At 38.4% G+C, this 19,475-nt stretch overlaps 1 protein-coding gene across 5 annotated transcripts in view; it reads left to right on the forward strand.

The window, feature by feature from the left end:
• The window catches only part of tab2 (TGF-beta activated kinase 1 (MAP3K7) binding protein 2), a 182,110-nt gene that overhangs the window by 139,311 nt on the left and 23,324 nt on the right, over window positions 1–19,475 (forward strand). For all 5 annotated transcript variants that reach the window (XM_039747561.1, XM_039747560.1, XM_039747562.1 and 2 more), the window contains one exon: window positions 13,115–14,747. In XM_039747561.1, coding sequence (XP_039603495.1) covers window positions 13,115–14,747 — 1,633 coding nt within the window. The remainder of the gene's footprint in view (window positions 1–13,114; window positions 14,748–19,475) is intronic.

Consider the following 19,475-nt stretch of genomic DNA (forward strand, 5'->3'; position numbering starts at 1 on the left):
GCATTTATGAATATGCTTATCAGACGCTTCATATTTTTGCTGCCTTTTCAATTGTGTAATTCGGTTTTGTTCAGCTCTTTGGAACTGTTGCTTTTATCTGTGCACTGCATCAGTTCACGTGAGCCACTCGGTGTACTTGCATCGAAGGTTCCCAGCTGTGCTGGTGCCATCTCGTGCTATGTCCATAGCTTTATTTAATGTTACCTTAGTCCTGGCACTTAAAACTTTCTCTGGCAGTTTCGCTGAGTTTGTGTCAAACACCACCCTGACCATCTCATCTTCCTCTCCATAAGCACAGTCCTTCACCCGTGAATATTTACCCGTGGCAGTTTGCTATTGGATTGCCGCTGATGGATGGCCTTATATGGGCAGGCACTAAATTACAAACGCCAGCGGCAGCCTGTCTATGAACTTAATTTAAAGTGTAGGTTTACATCTTGCTTTGTTTCCGAAGTAGCAGAACTCGCTTCTTATTGTTTCGCTGCCTTCTCAATTATATAATGCATGTTTTCTTGAGCGCTTTTTTGAGGTCTTCCTGGTTTTCTATGTACTGCGTGATTACGTGGGAGGCGTGATGATGTCACGAAACTCCGCCCACGGCGTTGAAGCTCATCTCCATTACAGTAAATGGAGAAAACTGCTTCCAGTTATGACCATTACGCATAGAATTTCGATATAAAACCTGTCCAACTTTTGTAAGGAAGCTGTAAGGAATCAACCTGCCAAATTTCAGCCTTCCTCCCACACGGGAAGTTGGAGAATTAGTGATGAGTGAGTGAGTCAGTGAGTGAGTGAGTGAGTCAGTGATTGAGTGAGTGAGTGAGTGAGGGCTTTGCCTTTTATTAGTATAGATATATATATATATGTATATATGTATATATATATGTATATATGTATATATATATGTATATATGTGTATATATATATATATATATATGTGTGTATATATATATGTATATATATATGTGTGTATATATATATATATATATATATGTATATATATATATATATATATATATATATATATATATATATATATATATATATATATATATATATATATATATATATATATATATATATATATATATATATGTATATATATATATATATATATGTATATATATATATATATATATATGTATATATATATATGTATGTATATATATATGTATATGTATATGTGTATGTGTATATATATATGTATATATATATATATATATATATGTATATATATGTATATATATATATATATATATATATATATATATATATATATATATATATATATATATATATATGTATGTGTGTATATATATATATATATATATATATATATATATATATATATATATATGTATATATATATATATGTATATATATATATATATGTATATATATATATATATATATATATATATATATATATATATATATATATATGTATGTGTATATATATAGTTTTCACACCACTGTATATATGTGTGTATATAGATATAGATATATATATATATATATATAGATATAGATATATAGATATAGATATATAGCTATGACAAAAACACTCATATCAATGACAAAACAATTACATTAACAAATCATGTTACGTTATTTTTTAAATTTTTCTTTTTCATAACTTCTTTAAAACACTACTATATATATATATATATATATATATATATATATATATATACTTTTAATGTAGGTAGATCATTTCGACCTGGTCATTTTAAAAGTAGCTCGCAAGCCGAAAAATTGTGGGCACCCCTGATCTAGTTAGTTGCGGCGGTAATAAGAGTGTAGAAAGCATAACTTGTCCAGCATGCGGTCGTCCAGGCGAGAGCGTACTTAGTGCAGAGTACGCCAGCTGCTGAGAAAGCACGCTTTGCCTCCACTGAAGCAGGCAGCACAGTCATCAGATACAGATACACTTGTTCTAAACAATGCCCGCGCTTGCCATTGCTGTGAAACACTGCCATTTCAGCTTTTACTGATGCATCCAGTTTCTTGGCACAGATAATGCGGATGCAACAGACTGACCATTGCAATTTGAAGTTGCTGTTCAAAGCTGTTGTCTGACAGATGTCAATGAAGTCTTCAGTTTACAACTATAACTCTGTTATTTCTTGATCGATTTTTACACGCTATATATGCGAGCTTGGCCGTTCCCGGTTTCCCGGGAATTACAGCAGTTTTATTCCCAGGAATGGATTACCTATTGTGGGGGACATTTGGATTTTTACAGAAGCTCTTTAAGTATATAATAGGGAAGATAAAGTAAATAAATTTTGGTCTGAACACACTAGAATGACTACAAAAGCAAAAAATTGAAAAGAAAACTTTTGGCTGTCAGTCATAGTGAGGCATTTTGCAGATGCATTGATGTTGGTATAAAGAAGCCCCATTAGCTTTCCTTGAGACACTTCTACTGAATGATTTGTTAGCCAAAAGTATTCGGTGTTGGTATGTCAGAAAGAGGATGTGCATAATTGTTCATAATGGCACTCATTTTTGTTTTAACTCTATCCTTTGCTACTAATACTAGTGTTCAATAGTTTGGGTTTTTTTTTTGTTTTTTTTTTTATTTTTTGCTTCATCTTTGTCTTTTTGTGTTTAACTTTGCATGGTGACAGTGAATTTTTTAACATATACACGGAAAGAGCTTCTAAATATCGGCCACCTGATGTGATTCCAGATATTATAACTAAATCCGTGGCTCATAGAATTTTGTTGATAACAGGTGCTCATGTAGCTTAACGGTTAGCCCGATGTTGAAGGACATGGGGCAGAAGAGCTGGTGTTGTGGTTCGATTCAGGTAGCAAGGTCTACGACAACCACTACCTGGAATATGTCTGTCTAAAGTGTGCTCACTGGCAAAAAAATAAATAAAATGAACAGACTGCAGTTGTTAATACGTACTAAAATGGACTTTTCTTTCACATCTGCTCTCCCAGACTGGTATTGCTTATTATAAACTATGACTGTTTTTTTAACCACGAAAATTTTCCTCAGTGATTCTAGCTGGTGTTTACAATTGTCCTCGCACTAATGCTCACGATGTGCAGTGTTGACCTGCTGATTTAATCACTGAGATTGAAAAGACAACCTGGCTTGCAAATCATTCTTTGGCTGACTTTAACCATATCAGTTTAACTCTTTTAGGGCAGATATTGACTTTTGTTGACGGGAGGGGTTGAGGGTGATAATCAGCTGTAATCAGTGACAAAACTCACCGTTACTTTAAAGGTATTCCCTCTTTGCTTGGAGGAATATTAGATTCATTGACTTGGTATCTAATCTCTGAATGTGCGTGAGTTACAAAATGTAAACAAAGGCAAGATGGCATCAACATCTCTCAAGAAACACAAAAACTGTATGTACAATCTGAGACACAGCAGAGCGGACAGCATCATCACTCACAGAACAAGGTCTTTCAATAGCTTTTTCCCCGCCACAGTCAGACTGATGTCAAAACAAAATTATTGAATATGTGTAATAACGTCACACTATCTCATTTCACTTGTCATGTAAATGAAGAGTGAAAAATGTGCAATACCTACAATATATTGTATTTTTTATTGTGTGTAGATATTAGCACATTTCTGTATAGTGCTGGTATAATCAATATTATTTATTATATTGTTTTACTGTTTTTACATTTTTTTAATGTTTTACTATGACTCGGACATAGCTCTGCACAAGAATTCCAATGTGCTTTGACTGTTGGCTTTATGCACATAATACTCAGCAGACAATGTTTTGTGCATTATCGCTGAGTCAGACTCTGATTTTTCAGAATCTAATTTTGTTGAGAGTGATCAGGAGATCAAGCAGGGAAGTGAGGAACTGGCATCAGCTGATCGGATCCCAGCTGATACCGTCTCAGGGGATCGGCTGCCAGCTGAGCACATTTGAGCAGCTGTTGCCCCTATGGCAAGGTTTGCCTGGGAGCCATCGATCCGTGGGAGCCAACCTGGCTACCACCCGATGGACTACTTCAGGCTATTCTTTACTGAGGCTGCCTTTCAGCTATTGTCGGACGAGACAAACAGGTATGCCAAGCAATTTTTTGAATTGCAGGGTACACTTGCACCGTAGTCTCATTTTTCACAGTGGAAACCCACAACAAAAGTCGAGATAAAAGGGATTGGTGGCATTACAAATAGAAATTGGACTGAACTGGCAATATAACTTCAGGGAGCATTGGTCCAAACGTGCTTTGTCCCCTGGTGGCCTTGGACAGGTTATGCCGCGTGATAGGTATGTGCTCCTGCAAAGATTTATTCATTTCTGTGATTACCAGAAAGAAGCAAATCCAAAGGTGTGAGTCAGGGTATACCCCCATGTATAAGAATTAGCCCCTGCTTGACATTGTGGAACCAACATAATAAACAGATTTGTAAGCTTGGCTGTGATTTATCTGTGGATGAATCTATGATAAAATACAAGGGACGTCTTTTTTTCAAGCCAGTATATGCCAGACAAATTCTCAAAGTATGGTATTAAAGCACTTTGTACTAGCAGAAGCAAACACTGGTTTCTGCCTGAAAATAATAACATACAGGAAAGTACACCTTTTGAAGAGAGAACTGTCCCTTGACAAGTCAGGTTGTGCTGGAACTACTTCAGGGCAATGAACATTTGGGTCATGTTGCGTACATGGACAATTTCTGTACATCACCTGAATTGTTCATGGAGCTTCAGAGCATGGGAATTAGAGCATGTGGCACAGTAACGCTGAACAAGAGATGCTTGCCTTCACAGTTGAATCCAGACAGGCTGAAAATGAAAAGAGGTAACAATCTTTTTTTCATGTGGGCGGAAAACAGTGGCATGGCACAATGTCAAACGGGTGAATTGACTCTCTACAGTACATACCAACAATACATATGAGAAAGTTATTTGTCAAAAGGGAAACTCAGAAGATAGGAAGCTGGACAAGCCAGTTGCACTGGAAGGGTATAACTGTAAAATGGCCAGAGCTGATCAATTCGATCAAATGCTGTGGTCACACCATGTACCATCGCATGCGTGAGATTGCACTCACAAATGGGTATATAATGTTCAAGCAGGCAAGCAGTGACGGCACCATGACAGCAGCAGATTTCCGTAAGTTTTTGGAAAAATATTCAGCCCTGGGAGAAAAGAAACGACAAAAAGAAAATCAGCCATAAAAGTGTTAAAACAGGTCCTTAATAAATATCAACAGCAAATAAAATGCTCTACCAGAGATGGAAATATTCTACGAAAAAAAGTGTTTAATAATTTATCTACCTGATTATGAAAGAAAGTAGTAACCATGTTGTGACATGCCTCAAGGTTACTTATGCACAGTTGTGGTCCAACATTCCAAGAGACAGGATGTCAGGAGAGTCCTCTTGCGAATCAAGTTAGAAAACACTAGATTTGGAGCAATGTTCAGTGATAAAATTTTTCACACAAAAAGGAAAAGGCCAAAAGATATCCATGAACACATGACTACAGTTTATGGTGAGTCTGCCCCATCATCCTACAAATTAAAATTTTGGAGCAAGCAGTTTAAGTTAGGTAGAGAGTCAATTGAAGATGACCCTCACACTGGATGGTTTGTAAAAGCAACTTCCACAGAAATGTACAAGAAAGTCGAGGATTTAATTTTGTCAGACAGATTAAGGTTTCCCGAATAGTTGAAGAAACTGGCATCTCAACAAGGTACAGTTGCAAAAAATATTTTTTCAAAGGGGTTAAAGTCATTGCAGGAAAAGTGGATGAAGTGTATGGAGCTATCAGGAGACTATATTGAAAAATGAAACAAAAATATTTTGAAAACTCTCTTCTTTCCCGCTGAGAGAAATTATTGAACACCCCTCATAGGTCACTGCTATCATGCCTTCTCACAGGCCCACCCTGGTAATTCTGACCATTCAATCATTCACCTTCTTCCTGCTTACAAACAAGGTGAAAACTGTAGTCAGTAAAAAGAACAGTTAGAAAGTGAACCAGCAAAGCAAAAGAAGAGCTCCAGGACTGCTCTGCCCATACAGACTGGAGCACCTTCAAAACTACCATATGCAACATACACAAATACACTGTTGCTGTAACTTCATATATTGGTGTTCATAAAGATGCTCCAACAAAAACAATTGTGAATTTTAACAATATGCCTTGGTTTATGCCAGAGCACAGATGACTGCGCCAGGACAAAGAGTGTGCCTTCAGATCTAGCAATCTTGATGAATATAATAAAGCCAAATATATTTTGGAGAAAGAGATCAAAGGTGAGAAAAGAAAGTACTAAGATAAGCTATAGGAACAACTGTCTGCAATTGACAGCCCATAAGTCTGGGAAGGCCTTAAGCAGATCACTAACTACAAGAAACAAACATCAAACAGGTCTGCTGATTCCAGTCTGGCTAATCAGTTAAATCAGTTTTATGGTTGCTTTGAAACACAATGGGATATAAATATGCCTGATAGTCTCACTGTTACTACTTTGCTACCCTCTTCTTCTCAGCATCCCCCTCCTGTCATCACTGCAAAAGATGTCTGCAGTTTATTCAAAAAGCAAAATATTAAAGTTGTAGGCCCTGTCCTTATTTCCCCTTCCACACTCCGGCACTGTGCTGACCAGCTGTGTACAATATTTGCAGACATTTTCAACCAGTCTCTGAATCGGTGCAATCAAGGTCTAAATTACCACAGAGCTGGAACTTCAACCTCTAAGGTAATGAAACTTTTGGACACCTTGTTCTGAATTATCTCAAGAATGCTACAAAAGATTTCTTGAACCCATTTCAGTCTGCTATAGAGCAAGCCAGCCAGCCTGGATGATTAATTGAATTTAGGTCTAAGCCTTATTTACCAACACCTTGATAAACCAGTGGCATACAGTATGTGCGTTTCTGGTTTCTAGACTTTTAACTCTACTTTCAATAGAATCATCCCAGAGCTCCTAGATAAGAATCTCACCCAGTTCAACCTGACTTTCTTACTGATTGGAAACAGTACATGCAGTTAGGCACACACGTCTGACTGTGGTGTTATGGGTCCACAGCTCGTGGAGAAAAGGCCATTGATTTTAAATAAATAATCATCGCACCCGAGGCGGCTTCGTGAGGGGGGCGTTGTTGTAGCGAGCCGCGGGGCAGTCGTCGATGTGGGCGTTTCTCACAGTGTGCACAGGTGAGGAACTGCCCACATTCGTGATTGCTCCCGTGGCTAATGCTGCAGCTGTGATGGCCCCTCACGTTTTTAAAAGAAGCGCGAGTCGGTTTTAGGGAGAGAGAAAGAAACGATCGGAGAGAGAAAGAAACGATCGGAGAAAGGAAAGGAAAGGAGAGGACGGAGGTTACCGGGAGCAGGAGAGGAAGCAGGTCGGTGAGAGGGAGAGAGCCGCGAAGAGCGAGCGGACGTGCGAGAGAATGCGTGCTCGTGGACAGCTGCATGGAAGCTGGGTGTTAGGCCGACACCCACGTGTTTGTGTTGATGTCGCTCCCGCTGAGCGAGCAGGTAGCAAGAGTGACCAAGGTGAAAGCGACGAGCCGCAGAAGGCCGCAGAAAGGCAGCGGAAGTCGGGAGGCTTGGAGTGGCAGTCCTTGGTGTGAGCGCCCTGGAGACCAAGGAGTCCAAGTCTCGAGGCTGGGATGAGAGCCAAACCGAAGCCAGGGATCGGGAGGTCTCCAGTCTTGCGTGTGTTTGAGGAGGGCAGCTGTAGAGAGCGTCTTGCCTGCTGCTTGGCCCATACGGGATAAGCAGGTGAGACGCTAACAGAAGAGCACCGTATTTGTTGATGGTTTTAAGACTGCTTCCTAAAAAGATTTTAACCTCTCGTTTTTAAGGATTGTTTTTTCTATTTATTGGTTTTACTCCACGTTCTTTTTATGGATTATTTATTTAATGAATTTTGAAGATCTGCACTATTTATGGAACACTGTTTTTGTTGACTGTTTTAATAAAAGCACTTTTGTACTTTCAACCATCCCCTTGCTCAGATGCTCAATTTGCCTCCATTGACTGGCTCACTCGGTTTCATTATCGACGGTGTTGGGTTCAAGGGTTCCCAAACAGCCATGGGAGCGTGGAGCCAGAACCCACATCGTCACACTGACCCATTAACCCTTAGTATTGACGCACCACAGGGATTTATCCTTCCACTCTGCACTTTTCACTTTATACAAATGACTGTACCTTTGGTGATTTGTCTGTCAAATGCCATAACACAAATAGGCCTCATTTTAAACAATGAGTTCATATATTGTACAGACAAGAGGTGGAAAATATGACTTTGTGGTGTAGCCATAATAAGTTGGATCTTAACATTAAATTAACTCAAAAGATGATCATAGATTCCAGAAAGCTGTCACCTGCTCACCTATCACTAGCAAAAATTGCTCAGCCGTTGGGATGACAGAATCATTTAAGTTTCCTGGTATTGTGCTGTCACAAAACCTTAAGTAAGATAATAACATCACATGCATTATTAAGAAAGTTCATTAGAGAATGTTCTTTTTGCATCAGCTGAGGAAATTCAATTTCTCTCAAACAGTATTTCTCCAGGTCTACACAGCCATCATTGAGTCCATTCTGACCTCATCTGTAACTGTTTGATTTGCTGCTGCCTCTGTTCAGGCTAAGACCAATCTGCAACGCATCATCATATCCTGTGAAAGGATCATAGGCTGTAACTTACTGCACATTGAAGTCCTATATGAGTCCAGGGCCAAGAAGAGGGCTATAATGATCATTGCTGATCCCACTCACCCAGAGCATCACCCGTTTTAAAGACTTCCCTCAGGCAAATGTCTTTATGCATTGGAAGCTAAAACAGCACGTTACCTAAACAGTTTTTCCCCACGTGAAGTTATTGTTACTGATCAGCCTGTGTACCTGTACACTAGACTGCTTGCACATTTTAACTCTGCTATCCCTTTATTTTTTTATATTGCCCTTGTATGCTGCATCGTATTTTATCTGTTTATATTTTCTTTTCTTATATTTGTCTTTTGTATTCTGTGTTGTCCTTGTATGTTGCATTGGTACTATAATGACAAATTGCTGGTACACATAAGTATACCTCGCAAATAACGTTTGTTCTGATTCTGATTAAAAATAAAAACCACAATTGGTCTCGTCCGATGCAAGAGATGGACGTCTGAAGTGGAGCTCTGCTAGCAGCGGTGTTATTTTTCATATTATTTGCTTATTATCCTGAGATATCTTGTATTTATTCAACCCGAGAGGGACTGCTACAGTATATGTAAGCACATATAAACATGGCCAACAAGAAGGGGGGTCCGAAAGAATTGAAAACTAAAGCTACACCCAAGCTACGATCAGCAAGCCCAAGTTCAAGATACAGCCTTTCAGAGACAGACCTGGATCAGATGGGCGAAAGTACAGACTCCTCGGGACAACGGTCCACTACATCGTCGCCGGCTGAGAGCGAAAAGTGGAGCGAAGGTGCAATCGTGCGTGCAGATCGGGATAGCTCGCCAATCGGAGAAGATCAACTTCAATTACGCAAGCCGTGAGCAGCGGGGACACCGGCTGGAAAAAGCAGTAAATATCAGCTCCGAATGCAAAAAACTCGGAGACAGACGGGCTGCTGTGGAAGATGGGAGTAGAAGGTATAATGTCAGAATTGAAGGTCTTCCTGAGAATCGAGAAAGTTCAAACCCTGTGAAATTCGCAGCTGAACTTTTTTCTAAAATAATCGTGGAGGACTTTAAAGCAGAATCTGAGATAGCAGCGGTTTACCACGTACGCAGATCAAACACCGTCAGAACCTGACCAAGATCTTTTATAGTTCGTTTTGAACGATTATCATTTAAGCTAGAGGTGATGGCTCTCCTCAGAAACAAGGAAGATATTATATATGAAAATAACCACATTCGTATCTTCCCTGACTTCTCTCCAGCAACAGCTACTAAACGTGCAGCCTTCTACAACATTAAACAGCGGTTACGGCAAGCCAGCATCAAATACAGCCTCTTGTATCCGGCAAAACTGAAAGTGGAATGGCAGGGTCAATTCTATGTCTTCGCTAGCAAGGAAGAAGCAGAAAAGGAATTAAGAAAGCTGATCCCGGGACAATTCTGATACATAATAATGAGTCATGGCGGTTAATGATAAAGCAAGGATTAACAATCTACTGTCTAATCTATTTGTTTTAAAATACGGGTTTTTATCAGCATATATTCTCATATATTCTCATTATTACTTAGTATTACTAGGGCGCTATCTGTTTGTTTTATTATGCTTAATTATTCTTTTTTCTTTTTTTTCTTCTCTCTTTTTCCTTTCTAATTATTTCATCTCTACCCTAAACGAGACTGTTCAATATCATACCCTTGGTTTATTGTTATTGCTATTACTGCATTAAGACTTGTTATGCTTATTCTGGACACATTTTTAACACCATCCCCCGGGTTTATTATCTGGGTGTATCATCTTAATGCACTAAAATTGCTGTAGACTATATATATATATATATATATATAATAATATATACAGTAATCCCTCGCTATATCGCGCTTTGACTTTCGCGGTTTCGCTCTATCGCGGATTTTATATGAAAGTGTAACTAAATATATAACGCAGATTTTTCGCTGGTTCGCCGATTTCTGCGGACAATGTGTCTTTTTACTTCCTGTACATGCTTTCTCAGTTGGTTTGCCCAGTTGATTTCATACAAGGGACGCTATTGGCGGATGACTGAGAAGCTAACCAATCAGAGCACTCAGTTAAGTTCTCCTGACTGAGAAACTAACCAATCAGAGCATGCAGTTTAGTTCCTGCTTGCTGAATGCAGTGTTAACCAGGAAGTCTCGTCTCGCTCATTCAGCATCAACGTGTTTCGCTGTGTAAAGAGTTGTGCTCTTTTGTGTTTATCTTTGTGCATAGTCAAGCCCTTCATTATGGCTCCAAAACGATCTGCTACTGCTTCAGGGGCCATGCCCAAGCGCAAACGGAAGATGTTAACGATTGCCGAAAAGGTAAACGTTTTGGATTTTTTGAAGGCTACGATTCTTTTTAATTAAAAAGTAGGAAAGGAATATAAGATCTACGGCCGCAGTGTCCTTTTAACCAAGGTGCAAAACAAGTAGTAAGTGGATGTAATAAGGCAGTAGTCTGGATGGAATCTGCTTTAGGGATTTGGATTGAAGACTGCCAGAAGAAGAACAACGGCAGTGCTACACAATCGCCTGAAATGGCTCCTTTAAGGGCTGTAACGCTCTCCTTTGTTGTGCAGTAAAATAAAACTCATTGTTATCGGACAAGTCATCGTGTCATTGTTGGTGAGTAACCATAATTAATTTTCTACTTACAGTACTTAGTACATGTAATGCGTTTAGTGTCACTGTACACACACATTTACTGTATACTATTTTTGTTGCATTGTACGTATTTATTGCTGGTGGCATGTCTATCGTAATGGCTGTAACGTGATATCGGAGACACTCAATATCTTTAAAATAATATTTAGGTTTTACTGTATATAAACAGTGTGTTTTATATACATAATTTCAATGAATCTTACCTAATATCTAAGAGAATACAAAGGGATTATGCTGTATAACTCTGCGGGGAATATTTATAAACAGTGTGGGAGAGTTTATAAGGGCTTAAAAAATATAAAAATAACCATAGAAACATATAGTTTCTACTTCGCGGATTTTCACCTATCGCGGGGGGGTCTGGAACGCAACCCCCGCGATCGAGGAGGGATTACTGTGTGTGTGTGTGTGTGTGTGTGTGTATATATATAACGCAATTTGGCTTGCTCTCTCTCAGGGGTGGGGATCGATCTGTTCTTAACTCAATTTTTCTTTTTGTAAAAACTTGATTGCTTTGTATGGATTGTAATAAAATAAATGAATAAAACCACAATTTGTATGGATTGTAATAAAATAAATAAAAACCACAATGGGAATTGGTCACTATGAACATGTGAATCCCATTTTGTGCATGTATGAAGCCTTAACCTACAGTATGTAAGCCCACAACAGGTTCTACACGTATACCCTTAAAGGAGAAAAGCAATTTTACATTTTAATTGGAAAATATGTCCTACATTTATAAATACCAAGTTTGTAAACACCTATCAGTTTGACACTTAAGTAACTTGAATAAAATCTGATAAGATGCCCAAGCCAGGAGATAGAATCCAGAACTTTTTACATTTTACTATCACAGTGCACAGAACATATTTGCAGATATAATTCTAAAAGTGTACAGAAAGAAAATTAATATCTGTGCTTCAAGGGATGAAGCAAGCAATGTAGTAGCACAAGTGATTGGTAATCAGAAGCAAGCATGTATTAGAGGAAAACCTGGAGATGACCTTATAACTGAGACTGTCAAAAAAAAGGAACCATTATTTGTCAGGCGCTTTGACAACTGATTCAGTGAGTGAGTTAAGTTTTGTAAGCACTGTGATATACTAGCATCTCATTTTTGGGTGTTTCCAGCCTTGCAACACTTCTTGCCAACATAGAATCCAGCTATCAAGATTCTGTAGTGGAGGGGGGACAGTTTAACACAATAGACAGATGGACGTTCTCATAAGACATAAATGCCATAAGCATCAAAAATCTTCCATGGCATGGCCCCTTGTTAATGTGAGAAATAATTGCATGAGGGGGTTTATTATTTAACTGTGTATTATAATACGTTCAGGCTGGCAAATTGATTCTTGCAGTATAGAGGGCATAACAAGAAACATGACATGAGTTCAGCACTTACTAGACAGTCTGCATTTGTTCCTGAAACTGCTGTGTACATTAGATAACCACTAGATGGCAGTGGTGTCCTGGAAGTTGGTGTTGGGTGCTTTGTATGTACTAGGACACAGTAGCTAACTTTAAATATATATTTACTGTTTTTTTTTGGTGGGGGGGGTTAACTGATTGCTAACAAGCTTCTGACTTGAGTTGTTTTAATGAGGATGTACACTATGACAGAAATCTAAAAACTTACTGTAAGCATTTCTGGCACTGTTTAAATTGATTTGCCGCAGTATACTTCAGACAGTTTTCTTTATTGTTTTAATTGAATTATCATTATGTTGATACCTTCTTAAATTTTACTAATTTTTCAGCTGTTGATTTTATTGATTCTTTCTTTTCTTTCTAGAACAAGAACAATTTGGATGCTTGTTGTGAATTCCTTTCTCAAGAAAGTACAAAATATCTTTATGGAGAAGGCAGTCTAAACTTTTCAGATGATTCAAGTCTTTCTAGGCTGCAGAATCACATGACACAGCTGAACTTGGGTTTGCAGTCACAGAATGTGTCCTATTACCATCCCTCCAGTCGAGAAGGACTAAGAATGAATGGCAGCAGGACTCTGGCCCATAGCCTCAGTGACGGGCCTCTGCAGACTGCACAGCCAAACAGTGAGTTTTTCCAGCAAGAACCTCAGTCAGCACCAGTACAAGGACCTTCCAGTTTAAACATTTTTGGAGTTATGGATACAACAAGAAACCCACCTCAGCATCTCGGACTTTATCCAATAGGAAGCAAAGGACATTCTGGAAGTTCTCAGCAGATACCTAGGTTTAATCCTATCACCGTTACGCTGGGCCCCAATATTCAGACTGGTCGGAACACTCCAACCTCTTTGCACATACATGGCGGGCCCCCACCAGTACTTAATAGTCCACAGGGTAATTCAATTTACATAAGGCCATTTGTCTCACAATCTGGAACAAATCGGCAAACATCACAGCAGCAAGGAAACTGGTCTCAACTGGGCCCCAGCTTACAACAGCAGCAAATTTATCAGATTTCCCATCCTTCCCAATTACCGGGCCCTTGGACAGCCCCTTCCCATTACAGTTCTACACATACCTCATCACACCAGTCACAAGGCCATCAGACATCTCATGTCTATATGCCTATTAGCTCACCCACTACTGCTCAAGCACCTTCAATCATACAGGCTGCTGGCAGCAGCCAGCCATCTTCATCTGCTTCCATTAGTCAGTTCAATATTCAGAACATCTCTACTGGGCCACGAAAGAACCAAATTGAAATCAAACTTGAATCCCCCCAGAGGAGCAACTCCACAACAGCTTTGTTACGCAGCAGTGGAGGAGTAGGACCTAGTAGTGGTGGGCCTCGCTCGTCATCCTCCTCTTCCGCTTCCTCTTCCTCCTCCTCAGCTGTTTCTTCCAGTGCACCTTTGTCCATAGGCAGCCAAGCGCTGAGCTGCAGCCAGCCTACTGTTTACATAGCTGCCAGCCCACCTGCCTCTTCTGTTTCCGAGGAAGCTGTAGGACCCTCTTCTAGCTCCCGTACCCAGCCTAAGTTCTACATTTCAGCAAATGCTGGACCTACGGGTGATGACCCAGGCTCTAGGAATCCTCCTACCCTTTACATCTCTGCCAACCCTTCATTACCTGGAACACCTGGGACTCGAAGTGTAGCTGGACAGGTGAACATGGGCCCTGCTTATATTCACCATCACCCACCAAAATCAAGGGTTTCGGTAGGAGGCAGCAACACAGCCACTTCACCTAGAGTGGTGGTTACTCAGCCCAATACTAAGTATACTTTTAAAATTACGGTATCTCCAAACAAACCACCTGCTGTGTCACCTGGGGTGGTATCCCCAACTTTTGAACCTACTAATCTTCTTAGCATCCCTTCAGATCATTTTTCTGAGCCTGAAGCACATGCATCTGACTCAGTGTTGCCACAGAGAGAAAGGCCCACTGAAACCAGGAAACTCAGCATGGGAGCAGATGATGCAGCTTATACACAAGGTAATGCATTCACTTTTTAAAGTAGCTTATATATATATCTATATATAAAATACTTGTTAGTCTTTCTCGTATTATTTATTATGGGTAGGAATCTGGAGAGACCTCCCGAATCAAAGTTGCAATTTTTCTATTTACTTTTTTGCTGAAAATGAGTGAACCTTGGCCTAAAACATTTTTATTAAAGATGCAGTGTGTCTTCAAAAACTTCAAGTGTTTTCTTTTGAGTAGTAGAGTAATTGAGACATGTATTTAAATCAAAGAGTCTATCTTTCAAAAGTCATTCATTAAATTATACATAACAAAAGAACCTAGCAGTGTTCACAATATGTAGACCAGCCACTGGTATTTATTTTTTCCATTAAAAAGAAAAAAAAAATACCCTGTCAGAACTAGTGTACAGTAGGTTAACAAGCATGTCCACTTTACTTGTGCAAAGTGGACTGACTTAAGAATCAGCATAGTAATTAAAAACCTGAATTAACTTCAAATACAATGTTTTAAGGGGAAAAGGATACAACTTTAAAGAGAAAATTTTGTTGTATAATATCTCTTGTAAACAAATTGCACAAATAAAAATTAAGATTTAGCTCTGGTATGTGAACCCATTTAGACATTGAATGCAGCTACTGTGTGAGGACATGCAATATTCTTCACAAGGGATGTGATGTTACTGTGACATATCAGCCCTTGGAGTCAATGCCTCACGTCTCTGAGCAACTCCATTGTTAAGTAACTGTTTTATTTCTGACTGTCATTGTAGATTTTGGGCATAGCTTTATTGGAGGAAGAAATTCTTTGATGGTATAACATACCTTGCTTCCATTGTTTGGGTCAAATTGCAGAAACCACCATTTCCAATAACAACATACAGATTGAGATTCTTGCAAATAATATTTGACTTGGATATATTTGTTTCACCCTGTCATAAATTTTTCTAAGCTTGTTTAAAGTTGCATCCAGAGTTTGTTGGCTAGGTTTTGCTTTGTCCCAGTTTAACTCCTGTTGGTGTCAAGTGAGATGCAAATATATATGTATATACACACATGGTCTTTCCTCAATACCTTATTGTTCTGTGAAGATTTTCCATATTGCTGTGTTCATGTTGAGTTATCTTAATTAAATCAAAGGTGGGTGGATGAAAGGATGGATGGATGGATAGATAGAGAGACAGTACTTTAGTTGCCCCATGGGGGAAATTTGGCTTTTTACAGAAGCTGTTCAACTTTGGTCTGAACACACACTGGAGTTACTATAAAGCAAGAAACTTTCAAAAGAAAGAAACGTTCTAACTTTGCTATCACAGTCACAGTGAAACATAATGCAGAAGTATTGCTGTTGGTGTAAAGGAGCCCTAGTGGCGTTTCTTGACGCACTTCTGCTGAATAATTTGTTGGTTGAAAGTACTCATTTTTAGTGTGTCAGAGAGAGGATGTGCAACATTGTTCACAATTGTACTCCATTTTGTTTTAATCCTCCATTTTTGTTACTATCTCCATTGGGTCCAGTGTGCACCCTATAACTAAGCTTACAGTTTTAAATAGCTTGTTGATTCGGCGAGCCTCTCTTGAAGTGACTTTACCAGCCCAGAACACTGCAGCATAGAAAACCACACTGGCCATCACAGAGTTATAGAAGATGTGAAGGATGTCACTTCCCACAGTAAGCAATGCCTTCTCCTTTAAAGAAAGAGTCTCTGCTCTGCCCTTTCTTATATAAATCCTCTGTTTTCTAAGACCAGTCCAACCTGTCATATTAATGTGGACCACCTCTACATCCACTCCTTGAATAGTGAGTGGACATGCCTTAGATTTATAAAAAGACGTTGCTGTATTTACTAGGGATCAAACCTTTACTGACATTTTCTTCTCCACTGTGACACAGGAAGGACCTTTGTGGCATAGTAGCCGAAGTCAGCATAAGAGTATCCTGTTAATTAAATTTAGTAATATACAATAGAATGTCAATTATGTATGTACTTCTAGCGGTATACAACTGCTGATTTATTTTGGTTGGCAAAATATTTTATTAATATAATTCAATTGGGTAAATTACCCAATTTGTTTTAATAAAACAGAGTTGACCTGTTTATTTACTTTTAAAAAGTACTGTATGCTTTAAATGTTAAATTTTTTTTTTTTTTTGATCGCCATGGCAATCTAAGAATGACTATCCTCATGAATCATAAATTATTGATTTTGCCCCGTATGAATTTATGTCAGTGTTTATTAGGTCACTTTCTTTTTCAATGTTTAGTTAAATTGATGTTTTATGCAGATTAAAACACTGAAATGGTGCCAACCAATATTGTGTAGCAAGTTTCAACTATTGTTTATGAGCAATTAGCTTAAAATGAAAGTGTTTTTCAATATGCAGTCTGACCAAATGGGTTGCGGCAACTCCTTTGTAAAACTAGTGCTATCACCATAAAATTATCCTCCCAAAAATAAATGTAAATGTTATTAAGTTTAATATTTATATATTTAATGTAGTACCCATAATTCATAATTTGATCATTGATTTCAATCAAATTATCAAAAAGACAATGGAAGCATTTTACCACTTGTGTTTTATTCTTTTTTGTGTATAAAATATGCATTTTTAAACCAACAACTCTCTAAACTATTTTAATGGAAGGTTTGAAAGCAACATTATAGAAATCAGCTATGCCCACCTTTTACACTGTTTCTGGTTGTCTTCCTTCATTTTTTTGTTGCATTTTGTATGTTTCCAGAATTTGCTATCATAGCGTTTATTGAGGTTTTTATATTATTTTTACTTGCATTTTTACTCTTTTTTTGGTTAAACGTGTAAATGTGAATATTTCTATAATTAAGGTAAATTGTAGTAACCTGATTTTTTTAAACTCAAATAGTAGTTTAGTGTATCTATCACAAACCAATCATTCAACTTCATATTTAGGAATACAGTGATCCCCCGCCTATTGCTTAAGTTACGTTCCAGACCCATCAGCGATAGGTGAAAATCCGTGGTATAGAAAGACCATATAAATAAACTTTTTTTTTTTTTTTTAATAGTTTAAGCCCTTAAATACCCATCCCACACACTTTAAACACATGTAAACTTATTAAAACACACTTTCTTAACACATATATGTGGATGTTGGGCTAAGGATATGAGTAACATCTCTCTATTCTAAAACATTTTAACTTCACGCAGACAAGGCAGTGAGACAGGAAACAGCTGCTGTTGTACGGGCTTTTAAATGATTGACGTGCAGAGTGACAATCAGAACAAGTATCTTGGCAGAAGCAGCACAAAGCCAGCACAAAGTTCTCCTTAGCTTGCGTTGAGCCCTCACACACACACACACACACACACACACACACCCCTTCAGAACGCGCAGAGCTACAGGCAGAACAGGCATCTTAGCAGAAGCAGCACAAAGCCAGTAGCTGATCCATCCACTTCTGCTTAGCGTGCGTTCAGCTGCCCCCCTTCACAAAGTGAGCAGCAGAGACACATTGGCAAAAGGACAGCTGCTGTAGAGGCTTTTAAGTGATTGACACAAAGCGCGACAAGCACAACACACAGCTGACAGCAGCAGCAAGACAATAGCTGAACCGATCACATCTCTTTAGCGTGCGTTCAGACCCCCCTTTCACAACGCGAGCAGCATTATAAGTGCCGTGAGAAAGAGATTTAACCACGCCTGGGGCAGGAAGTAAAGGACAAATATTGTTTTTATAAAAGTTTTAAAGTAAAAATGAAAATAATGCATATGTAACAATTCCCATAAAATAACAATCTCTTTAAATTGTTTATCCGGTAAACCAAACCCAGGGGTGGTCAAGTGAAGCCCCCTAGTAATACTGTAATAATAGTATTAATAAATCTGCAATGTAGCGGGGACGCAATAGCTGAACTGCGATATAGCGGGGGATCACTGTATGGTTAAAGTTCATCAACTGATTGTGGGAAGGATGTGTAAAATGTAACAGATAAAACTCTTTTTAAATTTTGTCTCAACACTTCATATATTCAAGAGATCTTTTTTTCTCCATTTGCAAGTCTCTCTTATTAAGTTCTTACAAAAACTTAGAATGAATAAGGGTAAAAGTTCTAAAATAAATTTTTTTTTTTTTTTTTTTGCAAGGTTAACATAAAACTTTGCATTTATTGTTTCTACGGTTTTAACATTGTCATTTGTTTATGAAAGTTTCTCATCTAATTTGCTAATTAAATCTATGCTGAACCCTCACAAATGTGTAGATCTTTTTCTTCTAGGGAATGCATGGCTTATCAGCCATCTGACCAATATAGTGGGTGGGCAAGTAAAAAAGAACTGTGCTGTACAACAAATAAGACTAGGTGATGTGGTCCATGGAAAAACCTGAAAAAACAAAAATTGATTTGATTGAGATATGGTGACACTACAGAAAAAGAAAATTAGCTCACCTCTGTTTTTTAATTTGGCAGTAGTAATGCTTTAACAATTAAGGCCATGCATTCTTTTTTCGGCTCAGTGTTAAAAACTAATTTTTCAGAAATAAATGAGTCTAGGTGTAAGTGATGAAGAGGAGGTCTCCTGCACTCGAAAAAGATACCAGGAGGTGTACTGCCCTGAAAATGAGCTATGAAGTGGATAAATAAAGGTTGAGCAAGGCTTAAAGTAAGTTGCAGTTAGCAACTCTCCACTGCATGCCAGGCGCTGTGGAAATGAGTGACCAGAAGTATTGATTTGCCAGAAGTTTAAATGTTATCAAAGCA

Source organism: Polypterus senegalus, chromosome 3, assembly GCF_016835505.1.
Source record: "Polypterus senegalus isolate Bchr_013 chromosome 3, ASM1683550v1, whole genome shotgun sequence".
NCBI classification, from domain to species: Eukaryota; Metazoa; Chordata; class Cladistia; order Polypteriformes; family Polypteridae; genus Polypterus; species Polypterus senegalus.